We start from the raw sequence: 14,287 nt of genomic DNA, 5'->3' as shown, positions 1-14,287 counted from the left end.
TTAAAACCGAAAATAGCCATTTACTGGTGTACCATTTATTCACCGACATTTAGTTTGGATGAGGTATAAGAATATATTGTCATAAATGGAGCAGTGACGTATGCGATACCAACCTCTCATCCTGCAGTTCACGACAGGCAGAAATCTGAATATACATTATGAGCCCGAGGCGCCCACAACAATCTGCTATGGCACAACCAGCGCACTGTCACAGCACGCTCTGTAAGGATTCTTTTTTTTTTTAGGCATCGCACAATTACATAATGCTAGGAAAGAAGAAGCTGCAACTGTCCATATCCATCATGCACTCCCAAAAGGAAGGATATTGCAAAAAGGTGACAAAACGGGCAAAAAGTGACAGAATTGCTCCTGTACTGACGCCAATAAGTGGAATCCTTAAGCACTGGCTCCAGCAATGTATTTATCATATGTCACTTGCAGACAATGACAGGAAGATCTTATATAGTAGGGGGCATTGGGATGGGTGAGATCTCGGGGATACTCATTGCTTGCAAGCTGTCACATTTGCTGATGGGGACAATGGGCACAGAAGATAATGTAGTGTATACTCTGCAGAGGGCACCTGATGGTTACTGGTTGAGGGTGTGGGATTTGACCAGAAAACCCCATATGTTCTTTAAATCAGAAACAAAAAAATATCTAGTTCTAGGAGTAAATTCAAAAGGTTGGGAGGCAGCAGCGACCCCCGAATGTGGACACCATTCTACTATACACAAAGGACATCAGCCCCGCAGCACGAGAACAGCGTTCTGCCAGACCCCAGTCACAAGTACTGCCCTGGTGATCAGGCATCATATTTAATGCAAAACATGCTTCAAGAAAACGCCGGTGGTGTTTCCCCTGAACAGTCTTTGTAGACGACTTTTGCAACGTTTTTTCTTTTTATTATTATTCCATATACAACATTGTCAGCCAGAAGAACAGAAGAATGGACGATTGCTTTTTACGTGCAAAAGACACCAGATATGCACAGCAAGTAGTTTTGACATTTCTGTGCTCATGTTCATTGTTTTGTATGTTTTTTAGTGCTTTTTCAGACCGATTCCGCCTGAAAAGTCATCGTGTTCACATACCCTTATCAATCAGATCAGATGAATTACTGGAGCGTGCACGCCCCCCCCCCCCCCCGCACAATGTATATAGCCAGTAGTATAGTAAATTTAGTAACGGCATTCCCCCGGATTCTTTCTTTAGAATCTCGCACTTCGTATGAACAATGCAATAACAATGTGAAGTAATGTCATCTGTGCCTGCCCCGGGGTGTGCCCACTTTCTCCCAGCAGTTATTGCGTTGTGAGACGCACACAATGACTCGGGCTGCAGCACCGCGTGGAATGTGAGAGCAGCACCCAGGGACTGGAGAGCGGCCAGACAGCTTACTGGTAACCATGGCAACAACCAAAGACAAACGTTGTGCAAGAGGAGAGGGGAAAAAAAGTGACCCTGTAATCGCGGCATTACATAATGCACTAATATGACCACATAAATCACTGCCACCAGGTAATATATCTCATCATGTAACAAGTACAAGAAAGTCTCTTTTTTGGGAAAGAGCTACATTGTTATATACAGTAACACAAAACGTACATTTTCTTCAGGTTCCATGATCACCCAGGTGCTTAAAAAGATACAAAAACTACCGCACTCCTGATTTGTTCTTGGTGCACAGGTAAGGTACCAAGCCCAAAGTACAATATTAGAAAAACCCGTCACTCAAGGAATTTAGAAAAATGGGTATAAAGTTTTTAATGAAGTAGGTACAATCAAATAGACAAACGTTTCGGTCCCTCGGGACCTTCATCAGTGTACAAGGTACGGGTCATGAAGGTGGAAAAAGGAATCCACTAAGATTGCTGAGCAGAGAACTGGAACATATACCAAGGAGTATAGGCCAGGAATGGTACGTCAGTAGAGAAAGCTGGAGGCAGAAGTCCAGAGTGAAGTAAAGATGCGGTATCCACCGCTTGTCAAAGATGGCATCACCTTTGACAAGCGGTGGATACCGCATCTTTACTTCACTCTGGACTTCTGCCTCCAGCTTTCTCTACTGACGTACCATTCCTGGCCTATACTCCTTGGTATATGTTCCAGTTCTCTGCTCAGCAATCTTAGTGGATTCCTTTTTCCACCTTCATGACCCGTACCTTGTACACTGATGAAGGTCCCGAGGGACCGAAACGTTTGTCTATTTGATTGTACCTACTTCATTAAAAACTTTATACCCATTTTTCTAAATTCCTTGAGTGCCGGGTTTTTCTAATATTGCACCCAGGTGCTTAAACAGGCAAAGTTCATTTTTCTGACTTTATTTTTTACATCCATTTTTTTCCCCCAAAAGCCATAACTTGTCTATTTTCCCGTCAACTTACCACTACAAATGCTCGTTGTTGTTTTTGTGGGACGACTTGTAGTTTTGAATGACACCATTCATTGTATCATAATGTACTTTAAAATGTGAACAACTTTCCAAGTGCGGTGAAATAGTGAAACAAAACCCACAATTACACCATTTATTTTTTTGGGCTTAGTTTTTTTTACGTCATTCACTGTGTTAAAAAATGACCTGGCAGCGTGATTCATCAGGTCAGTACGATTACAGAGATACCAAACATTGGATGGCTGTTTTTATTATTATTTTAGCAACAAAAAATATTGAAGAAAAAAAATTGGTTTGTGCTGACTTTTTTTTGTTTTTCCGTCGATGGAGCTGTGTGAGCACTTCCTTTTTGTGTGGCTAGCGAACGTTTTTATTTTTATATATATATTTTACTTTTCACTTTGTTTTTCTGCTTCCATAGAGGATTCGAACCTGTGATCTTTACTAAAGTCAAGCCAAGCCCAGGTGCTCGGTGCATCATTGCATGCCAAATGGTTCAGTGCATCTTCCCCTCTATTTTGATTGACAGCTCTGGTTTTATAAAGATGATATACAGTGATCGCACTAGCTCTAATCACTACTGTTAGCAGCAGGTGCTGGCTGTATAAAACAGCAGGCACCTAGCCTGTGTGGAGCTGTGCTCACTCTATACACCCGCACTTGCTCTTCATGAAGAATATATAAGTCAAAGGGAAAGGATAATGGGTAAGTCCACAACAGCACCGATGGTGATGCAAATCCACAGCAAAATTTACACATTTTACACGTGTAAATGTGAACGCAGCATTATATGCATCACACGCTGAAGGCAGCAGATATAGAGGATCAGCATGTAACATCATACACGATAAAAGCCTTCTGTACAGGCAGATTTCTCCACATGACAGTTATTTCTCCCCCATCCCGACAATCCCACACACAGCAAAGTTTTGTGTCAAGTAACTATTTGCTTAACCCACATGTAAAGCCAAAACCAAACTTCAAAATGTTCACATCTGGGGACTTATATGCCCTGTAATTAGCAAAAAAAAATAATGCAAAACGGCCTCACATTTACTCATTAACTCCACAATGAATCTTCTTTTGATGCTTTGCAGGAAATAGATAAGAGCCCCTGGCAAGAAATAGATTACATGCTGCTTGCTACAAGAAATCAATCTCTCTCAGAAAAGGCCACTGAACATGCAAAGCAAGAGCGCCGAGGACGCGAGCCGAGAACCCCGCCGCAGCAAGAGCGCTGAGGACGCGAGCCGAGAACCCCGCCGCAGCAAGAGAGCAAGCCGAGAACCCCGCCGCAGCAAGAGCGCGAGCTGAGAACGCAAGCTGAGAACCCCGCCGCAGCAAGAGCACTGAGGACGCAAGCCGAGAACCCTGCCACAGCAAGAGCGCTGAGGATGCGAGCCGAGAACCCTGCCGCAGCAAGAGCGCTGAGGACGCGAGCCGAGAACCCTGCCGCATGGCGAGTGACAACTTTTTCTAGTTCCATGACTGTCATTTCTTAGCCACCTCTGAGGAAGTTGAGTCATATATAAACGTCTATGAGGTGATGAATCGGGAATCAAGTTGCATATAAAAAAAAAAAGCAACGTTTATTAGGAGTAGTAATCTCCAAAGTCCAGCTGATGAGAAACTATAACTCTCGGCCCAGCGCAAGACCGCCTCAATACGGCCCAGCGCAAGACCGCCTCAATACGGCCCAGCGCAAGACCGCCTCAATACGGCCCAGCGCAAGACCGCCTCAATACTGCAGAGCCACCTAGACATGATGCCCGCTAAAGGTAGTTGTACCATGTCCTGTCTTCAGGAGCTCACTGCTCCTCATGCCTACTAGCTTCCTGGCTGCCGGGGAGCTGTGTACTCCTGGTCATTGACAGATCCAACCAGCTTCAGAGCAGCGCTTATAACCTCTGAATCAAAGAGCTTGAAAGCACTGCACTCCTAGCCCAGATGACATCTGAGTGCAGTCTGATTCCCCCCACCTTTTCATGGGGAAAAAAAAAAAATTGGATCACTCTATAATAAGATTAGCATAATTGGACTGCTTTTCTTGGATGAGAGAAATTAGTCGTGTGAGTCTAGCCTTAAATTGTTTTTACAAGCATTTTGAAAATGTTTCCTTATTTAAAAAAGATGAAAAAATTAAAGGTTTTTTTCTGGAAATTGTAAAGCAATGCAAGGTTAAATAAAATATGATTATGGACATATATATGTCCAGTGATCACATGCTGATCATCACCTGCAGAGGGGCAGGGACCCTGCACCCTGCAGGGAATTAAAATAATAAATAAAAATACAATACTACTTTAATATTTACACCATCCATCCACTTTGCAAAGTTTAAAAAAAACACACACACACACACACACACAAACACACAAACACCAAAACCCCCGTCTAAGCATGAATCTTATATTTTACACTGGATGTCAAGATTTTCAAAAAAGGAAAACAAAGATGCAGAAATTATACAATACAGTGTATGGGGAGTTGGTATAGGGTAATATTTATATCCTATATTTGCTGTGGTTGGCAGCCAGCACATAAGGAATTGTTATTCCGGTCATAGAAAACCAGTTAGAGAATTAGAGGAAATTGTCTCCCTGACAGCAGGAAAATCCTAAATATTCAGAAGGACTGAAATGCAAATGAAGCATTTCCTAAAAAACATCCCTGCATTGCAGGCACCAGCCAGACATGGCCGTGCTAAGCTTTACTCCTGATGAGTGCCGCAGAACAGGCAGAGAAACGATAGGTCCCTGGCAGGCGTCATAATGAGCGTTGGAGCAGAGGATTCCCGCACCATGTTATGTAAGGAGGCAGGAGATGAATAAAAAATTAGGTCAGCGGAGAGAAATTCACAGCGACGGGCTAGACTCCTTCCAAGCAGTACAAGACCTGATTGTCACCTCACATGAGGAACTTCTAAACTACGAGCAATAAGCTACTAAAACAGTCAGTGATCAGTCTCCTTTCTTATTAACAGCGCCACTCCTGTCCATGTCTGTGTCTGGTATTGCAGCTTAGCCCCAGAGATAGGTGCAAGCAGCAGATTTCTAGGTGCACCGACACCCAAGAGGAACATACACCGGAGACCAGGCGTGCTGCTGTTCTATAAATCTTACAGATCAGCGTTAGTATTTTGTTGCTTTTCACCTATGGAGGAGCCAAGTATGTGCGGCCTTCAGGGAGCTTAATGAGAGATGTGCTGTAGATATACTTAGCCTACCTTATAGTCAGTGCAGTCCGGTGAGGTAGGCATCTAAGGTTACCAGGAATGAATCATCTGATCTCTCAAATATTTTTCAAACTAAAGTCCCGTAAGCGATTTATGATCATTTTTCAGATTGCGTTCCAGGATCACATCTCCCCCCCGCCGGGTTGTAAGAGGAGCCATTCTTTTGTGTACACCGGGGCCTTTGCACCACAAGAAGCTATTAGGACTAACCCTGCCCTGATGATTCAGCCCGAGTCTCCTCCAAATATAAGAATGGCAGTGCCACAAGAACGTTACCGCTATACACCTATGTGTGTGCAACATTGTCATGGCACCGCAGGAGCGCCATGTGGAGCATCGCCAACATGAAGAACCTCCTTAAGGCAAAACTGAAATTGTGAAGGGTGAATGCCAAATAGACATACAGAAGCTTCTCATAAAAACACACCACCATCTCATTCACTCCACTTAAAGGGGGTGTTCCAGTTTCAGAAATCCCCTTTTCCCATGGCTGCAGTTTGTTTAAAAAGAAAAAAATCTGTGCATTGCTCATTCTTCCCTGGTCCAGCAGCGAGTCTCTGCAGCCATTCCCAGTGTCTGCTATTGTTTGCTGTACAGATGTCACATTGACAGCACTGCAGCCAATCACTGAGCACACAGAGGCTTGAGTCATCACCTCAGGCAGGGCCGCTAAACTCAATTATTGGCTGCAGTGCCATTGATATGACATCAGCGCTGCAGACAATGACGGACACCGGGAGCAGCAGCGTTGACTCAGCGCTGGTACGGAGGAGGGAGAGTAATGCTATGGTTTGTTTTTTCCTTAAAGCAAACTGCAGACGGGGGCAAAAGGGGAAACTGGAAAGACCCTTTTAAATATTACATAGTGAATCTGTCACCAAGTTTTTGGCATATAATCTGCGAGAAGCACAATATAGAGACAGAGACCCTGATTCCAGTGATGAGTCAGTTACTGGGCTGCTTGTTGTAGTTTTGATAAAATCACTGGTTTATCATCAGGAGATTATCACTAGGGGACTAGTAAACCTGATGCCATGTTGTCCCCCACATTAATGAGTTGTGTGTAACCCCGCCCCCAACACGGTCAGCTTTCTGCCTATGCAGTGTACAAACAAAGCCACCAATCAGTGCTGTGGGCGGGGTTATACAGAGCTCAGCATTCAGAGAACTGCTAGATCTGCAGCAGATAAAACAGTGATTTTATTAAAAGCGCAGCAAGAAACCCAATAAGTGAATCAGGATCTCTTCCCCAACTAAATGCTACTCTCAGACAGTGTAGCGAAAACTTGATGACAGATACGCTTGAGGCCACGTGTACACGTTGTCTCATAATTTTATAAGGTAGGAACACACATCAGCAGGTGATAAGATGACTGGGTTCAGTGACTGCGGAGCTTCTGGTAGATCACCCCAGACTGAACGTCTATGGTGTCATATAGTCATGCCAAAAGGTGAGAGCGTGAATGGTGAAGCACACACCTGGTCTGTACAGCCGCTTTCCTACACATCCATTACACTCTGCAGATCTAATTGGTCACAGTCCCTATGACTGGAGGTGGCTAATCCTCGGAGGTGGCATCCTGTTAACACATTACATGTAAGCACTGTGTGGCCATTTGCCTGCAGAAGACTTTCTGCTACTTCACTGCTAATTGTTGAGATTTCCTGGGGACGGTAAAACAATGTGATAGGAAGTGCATCAGATACATAGATAAAAAGTCATCCAAAAACAATTCCACTCTGTAACCGTGCTGCTTTCTGACATATACAATGTGCGGCTGTAAACTCCAAGCACCCGGAAAAAAAAATCCCTATATACAAAACTGCTCACTTTAAGGCCTCATGGTGTGAAAAGATCACCAGAATTTGGAGGATCATTTCTGTTGAATGAATGATCTGATTGCTCAGCTTGATCCCAGAGGTGTGCGGACAGCTTACTATATATAAAGGATTCCCAAGTCCCCAGTGACAGGTTATATACTCAGCTTTCATCATCAGGAAACCAATACTGTAACGGCTCCTCCACAAACATCTCTGGCTTCATTAGTATAATGGACGCTGTATAATCAAATACTTAACGTGAAAACCCCATGCTGAGAGCTGCAGACGATCTGCGGCCTGTTATCCTGCATCGCAAACCTACGGTGCAATGTATGGCGGTATTAGAAGAAACGGCCCAGAGAGGAGCCCGCTGGTGAAGGACAGATCACACAACTCTACCACCTGACGACAAGTCATCACAAGAGTAAAGGTGCCGGTCTGACTTGCCAGTAGATAGTTTCTACAAGCATTTGGGAAGATAAATCAAGACTGGTGCAGAAGGAAAGTGGTAGCTGCAACTTTCATTTTTATAAGGGTATATTTAAAAAAAAAAAAAAAAACACCATTTTCTCCAAAGAAAAAAATACAACAGTCTGATTATTCTGATCTAGGTGGCATCAGTTTTTCTCAGACGTGGCGAGAAAAAAAAATTTCTCCATCTTCTCCATTCTGACAGTCTGTGAAAAATCGGACTGAACTAAGACGTCATCCAAGTGCAGCCCGATGTTTTGCACGGACCTATAGATTTGCATTGCCGATTTTAATTGGATCAAAATCAGACTTGTCTCTGTTTTCTTCAAACCAAAGAAAGAAAAGAAAAAAAAAAAAAAAAAAGAAAAAAAAATAGGACATGTGCCCATGATATTCTATGGGGCTGGACACAAGTGCTATCCCTGAAAACCACAAACAGTACGTGTCCAAGATAAATGGGTCGTGTGCATGAGTCCCAAGATGAAGGTTATGACAGGATGCCAACGTTAGCTGCTCCACTTTCCGTTTGAACGAATCGCAATCCATTTCCCTCTGTCTACCTAATTAGTCCAGACAAAAAAAAAAGGCAAACTATACACTGCACGGCAGATTTAGGCACCTCAAACCCCCCCGACCTCCTGACCACATACACCTGTATGCTCATCTGCCTTGAGAACAAAGAATAAGGCATGCTGAAATTCTACATGCCTGACCCTTTCCTTTCCCAATATCTGCTGTCGGGGGGTGAAAGTTGGGACACCCCTCAGAAACACATTGGATGCTGGATGAAATAAGTATCACACGGTGGATTTTTACCTTCTGGTTCCTGAATAGCCCAGGAGAAAAGAACATAAAGGTACGCCGAGCAATCACCGCTCAGGAACGTCACTGTATCTAAATGGCATCCATTCCACACTGTTATAGTATCTCCCATCACATCACACACATTAGAGCAAAGTGATTGGAACTGACTGCTTTTGGACGGGGATATCCTGACTCACCATCAGAAAAGTATCGGGAAAGCTGAATTTATAGGTCTGATCCTTTGCTTTTTTAGGTAGAAAAGCCACTTCCAGAGGAGCACATACATGATCAGCTGAACCAATCGTACATGTGTGTGGGGCAAGTCGGGATGAATGGCTCCAGGCAGAGGACTGGGAAAAAAGGACAGTGTGATATCACTTATGGCACACAACAGATTAACAAGTGAAAGAAAGCCAATGAAATTTGGGGTTATGTTTTTAAATTACTATTTATCATAGATATAGCGGTCTATACATCCATATCCTATTATAACTGTGCTGCAGTGGGGCCATAAATCCACCATAACACAATAGGAGCAGATATCCACCCTTGTAAAGAGGTTGGGAGGTTAAGACAGGAAGTGGCTCCCCTGCCCCGAGGACATGAGAAAGCTCCCGTACATGTAGTGTAGCCTCTCGCCCTCCAATCCTCCGGACTTGTGTTATTTTATGACCTGTCTCTATTGAAACCAGATGTGCCGATTCCTTCCTGTACACAGGAGCCAAACACAGCACTGATGAATGAGAAGTAAACAGCTCCTATGAGGGTTTCTACAAGGCCGTAATATATGTGCATTATATTCTGTGCTGCAGATGATGGTGAACGTCCTTCCATTTCTCGATTTTCTGGTTTGTACACACCAGGTCCCAAAAATCTCATCTACATGCTGTGGAGAGATTCTGCAGCGATAAATGACCCTCGCTCGGATAGCACCCTTTTCACAGTAGCATTAGAAACGTATCCTAATGTATACGAGATCCTCCCGACTACCCCAATATCCGTCATCCTGGCAATCATATACACAACTGCCTGCGGTCCTGTAGCCCAGGCATGAGCAAGACAAGCGCTGCCGGCCATATTCATAAGCTGGCCGCCAAGTTAGACATGTATGCTGTGACTGGTAGGGCATGCATGCTTATTGCTTCATTTAGTGAGAAAAGTTTTATGACACGCGAGTCATTTTTAAGTTTGTATTACGGCTTAAAGTATGTTCACATAACGTTGTTTTTGTTTTTTATGGGCAGAAAAGCACCTGAAAAAACACTTAGAAAACACTTGAAAGACCATTCACAGCAACAAAAAAATGCTAACAACACTTCAGAAAGAGATAAAACTGCTTCAGAACAAAAAAAACAAAAACACAAGCATTTCCTGAAGTGGTATCTACATGAAAAACTCTTCATTTTTGCCCACCTGAAAAAACCAAACCAAAACGTTGTTCGTTCTGACCAGACTATAAGATCAATGACCAGAACTGGCAACATGATAATAAATCTACGCTGTCAAATTGCTCCATTATCCTTTTTTTTAGGGTTCATTTAGATGTCTGATTTTCAAGCACGTGTTGTGTGTTTTTCATGGATAGAACATAAACTTAATACAGTCTGTGGAGCTGATCAAATCTCAAATTTTGGGCTGAGTTATGAATTAAACTTGCCCATTCAAATCAATGGGTCCGTGAAAAACAAAAAAACAAAGAGCACAGGGGTACGATTTGCGCGTCATCAAGTGCTGTCTATTTTTTACTGTTTATAGGGTAGAAGTTTGTAACTTTTTTTTTGCATATGAAGAAAATGGAAGGCACATGGATAGTAAAAACTGGAAAACTGAAAATCAGATTAAAAAAAAAAAGAATCAGGCTTCACGCTTGTGTGAAACTGGCATGAGTGCCCACTTTGGTGGACTGGCCATTAGTGTTAGGCTATGTGCCCACGATGCAGAAATGCTCCGGATTTTTCCTGAGCGTTTCTGCATCTCCCTGGCAGAAAAAAATGCATGCGGATTGTACATAAGTTTTTCCTGCCAGGGACATGCGGAAATGCATGTGAAGAAAGCTTCATATTCGCATGTGGGTTGACAAGCGCTTTCCAAGCGATTTTAGCATCACTTGGAAAGTGCTTGACAACTTGGTCACACTATATAAATCCATGCAAACGGCATGGATTTATATACTGTGACCGAAAGAATGGTAAAAAATAAATCTATACTTACCTTCTGATGGCCCCCGAAGTCTTGCTTTGCTCGGTCCTGGCTGCCGGTAGATCGCAGTACACTGAAGGACCTGCCGTCACATGACTATGACGTCAGCGCAGGTCCTCCAGTCCATCGCGATCTGCCGGCAAGGGAGGACGAGCACACCGGGGGGCCATCAGAAGGATAATGTATATTTTTTATTTTATTCTTTTTTTTTTTTTTTTTTTTTTTACAGTTTTCTATGGTACCCGGGTTCGGAGGAGAGTCTCCACTCCTCTAGACCCGGGTACCATCCGCACATTGAACGCATGTATTCCGCATGTGCTTATCTAGTGAAGCGGAATATATGCGTTGTAATGCAAGTCAATGGCGGCGAAAACACAGCACTTCCGCAAAATAATTGGTAGTGCTGAGTTTTTTTCCGCAATGATAATCCGCAGCGGAATTTCCGCAGCATGTGCACAGCACATGCGGATTATCATTGGGGAACATGGCAGGCCTTCTACCATCGTTTTTTAAGTGTTTTTGCTGCTGCGGAAACGCTTAAAAAACACATCGTGGGAACACAGCCTAAGTGCAAATCGATGGGCATGACCAGGTCCATTGGCCACATCAGTAAGAACAGCGTCTCACCTACTTGCATTTGCAGTTCTTTTGATTAGCCGGCCCAACACACAAATGACTTTGCACCGAGCTGGCTAAGCAATAAGTAGTGTGGATGCTGTTAGGTAGGTGGGCACTCACATTTCGTGTCCAGCAGCCACAGATTGCCTAACTGGCTAATGGACGGGTTTCTTTGAATTGATTCACACCAACTAGGTCAGGTTGGACCTCATGTAGTTGTCCCTTTTCCTAAAACTCCCATGTTCCAGCTGATCACTGAAGCAGTTACTTATAGATTAGATTTAGACAAACCCCTTTAACTGAATCATATCCACAAATCCTAGCATTGTATCATGAACGTATACCCATTGTAGTCCATGGGGCTGTTCACATGCCTGTATTTTATTTTGCAGACATGTCTGATTTAAGTCTATGGGTCCATAAAAAACTTGGACTGCTCAGAGATAGAATTCATATGCCATCTTCTTTCACTGATTGTTTGATAGGAGAAAACATCCATCAGGGTTTTATTTTTTTTTTTGCATATTATTAAAAACTAATAACACTGATGAAAATCTGATCAATCACTGACATCAAACTGGGAGTCAATTTACACTGCAAGATTATCATGAACGAGCTTTACTACGAACTCTTGTTTTATGATGATCCTGAAGCTAAACAGGTTGCCGATCACCTGAACAACAACGAAACCGGCTGGATCATCAGGTGAAATGATCTTTTATGCTGCACAGAAGATCATCGTTCTGGCCAGTGCATTGTACTGTGTAAATAGGACTCGTACTGCCGAGAACAGCAGCAGCCTATGTGTAATGAACGATTACAGATATTCCTGGTGTTGGTCTGCCTGTGTAAACAGGCTAATAAACAACCACCGATCAGCAAAAATTTAATGATTGGCGGTCGTTTAATCCATATGTTGGCATAAACTGAGTTTAAGACCATGTTCAATATTTTGTCAGTATTTGAAGGCAAAACCAGGAGTGGAACAATCAGAGGAAAAGTATAATAGAAACACGTCACCACTTCTGTATTTATCACCCACTCCTGGATTTGCCTTACAAATACTGATGTAAAATACTGAACGTGGCCTAAGGCATAAATGAGCCTGTCTGATTTAGATCCCTTCCCAAATCTGAGAGCAGTTAGAATCCAAACCCAGAAAAAAATAGATTGGCCCAGGCCACGTATCTGACATGTACAGACGCCATCATATCAGGAGGCCCCACTGCAATGTACAGGACGCAGCTTATCTAATAATAGAGACAGCATTGACGACAATACACACACACAGAGGTGTGCTTGTACAGAAGATCAACATTCTCGGTAGCACGTATGTGCTTTTATACATTACTTACACACACACCTATACAGTGAAATAGGTGACCTACTATACATTATATGTGTAAATATAGTGTATAGGCGGTCACCTATATCACTGTATAGGTGTGTGTGTAAGTAATGTATAAAAGCACATACATTATATATTTATATATTATACATACACATCTCACAGTCACTATTTACAGCTCTCACACATTATATATATATATATATATATATATATATATATATATATATATACATACACACACACACACACACCCCCATACAGTGATATAGGGGACCTCCTATGCGTACACATACACCCCGTACACATTATGGGGTTAGCCATTACCGTGCTGGGCGAAGATGTTGAATCCGGCGCCCTCGGGGTTGTTCCTCCCGGTGGTCTCCCTTCTCCGCCCCCCGGCTGCGGTCCCGGCGGCCCCGGGGTGGCTCCCCAGCCTGGTCCCGGCGCTCCTGCTTCCTCTGTGCGGCGGCGGTCCACTCGGTGCCTCACCTCCGACACGGCCTACTTGCTGGCCCATCCCCGGCCTCTCGTTAGCTGCTCGTCCGCCGTCGCCGCTGCTGCAGCCGCAGGGATGGCCCGAGGTAAGCCGGTCACATCCCTTCCGCAGCCAGTGGCTTTAACAATGTGCAGTCCTCCCAGACAGCGCCCTCCCTCGGTGGAGCGTCTCCGCCGTAGCCCGCAGCCCCTCTCACGGTACAGGCCAGGCTGCGGCTTGTAGAACCCCGAATTCACGGGCTCTGGCTCCGCGCCTCCGCCGCAGCCCAGGCCGCCGCCATATTAACCAGCGAGAAGCGACAGCTGTGCGCCAGAGCGACCCCGCACACTGACAAGCACGACGCACAGCGCCCCCCTGTGGAGGAAGCCGCTCTGCGCTGACTTCTCCCGCAGTGCGGTCCTCCTGCTCACCTACCGACCGCAGCTGTGTCATAAGGATGACTGTCGGCCGATGTGGGGTGACAGACTGCAACTATTTCCACAGAACCAGAGGCGTAGCTATGGGCTCAGCTCAGTATTTTGTGCTTTGCATGTTTTTTGCACACTAGAGCATGTCACTTCTTTTAGCGTTTTTTTTTTTTTCAGCAGTTTTCACTCATAGCAAGTAATGGGTGGTGAAAAAACGCCTAGTGTGAACATAGCTATTAGTTTTTTCTGTGTTTTTAGTAAAAAATAAAAAACAGCAAGTACAGCAGTATGAGGAACTCATTTACTTTTGTGATTTCACCATCTTGTCTTGGTCACTGAGATGGCAGTTTGGATTAGGGGAGTTTAATTAAATTAGTGATGTGTAAAGTGCAAACATTGGCTGAGCTAGGTGTGAGATTGAACAATACCTGTGGCCCATGTAGGTGTGAAATTGAACAATAACTGAGCAGGTCACTCACAGACCGTA

The 14,287-nt window shown here is 44.0% G+C and overlaps 1 protein-coding gene across 2 annotated transcripts in view; it reads right to left on the bottom strand.

Moving 5' to 3' along the window:
- The window catches only part of ABL2 (ABL proto-oncogene 2, non-receptor tyrosine kinase), a 39,846-nt gene extending 26,124 nt beyond the window's left edge, over positions 1-13,722 (bottom strand). For both annotated transcript variants that reach the window (XM_073643331.1, XM_073643332.1), the window contains exon 1: positions 13,222-13,722. In XM_073643331.1, the coding sequence (XP_073499432.1) occupies positions 13,222-13,414 (193 nt within the window). In that variant the 5' untranslated portion in view covers positions 13,415-13,722. The remainder of the gene's footprint in view (positions 1-13,221) is intronic.
- Between the last annotated feature and the right edge of the window lie 565 nt (positions 13,723-14,287).

The sequence above is a fragment of the Phyllobates terribilis genome, unplaced genomic scaffold (assembly GCF_046119375.1).
Source record: "Phyllobates terribilis strain yellow unplaced genomic scaffold, ASM4611937v1 Scaffold_8__6_contigs__length_399053987, whole genome shotgun sequence".
Taxonomy (NCBI): Eukaryota; Metazoa; Chordata; class Amphibia; order Anura; family Dendrobatidae; genus Phyllobates; species Phyllobates terribilis.
Note: the sequence above shows the minus strand (reverse complement) of the source record. Positions and strands in the feature narration are given on the sequence as shown.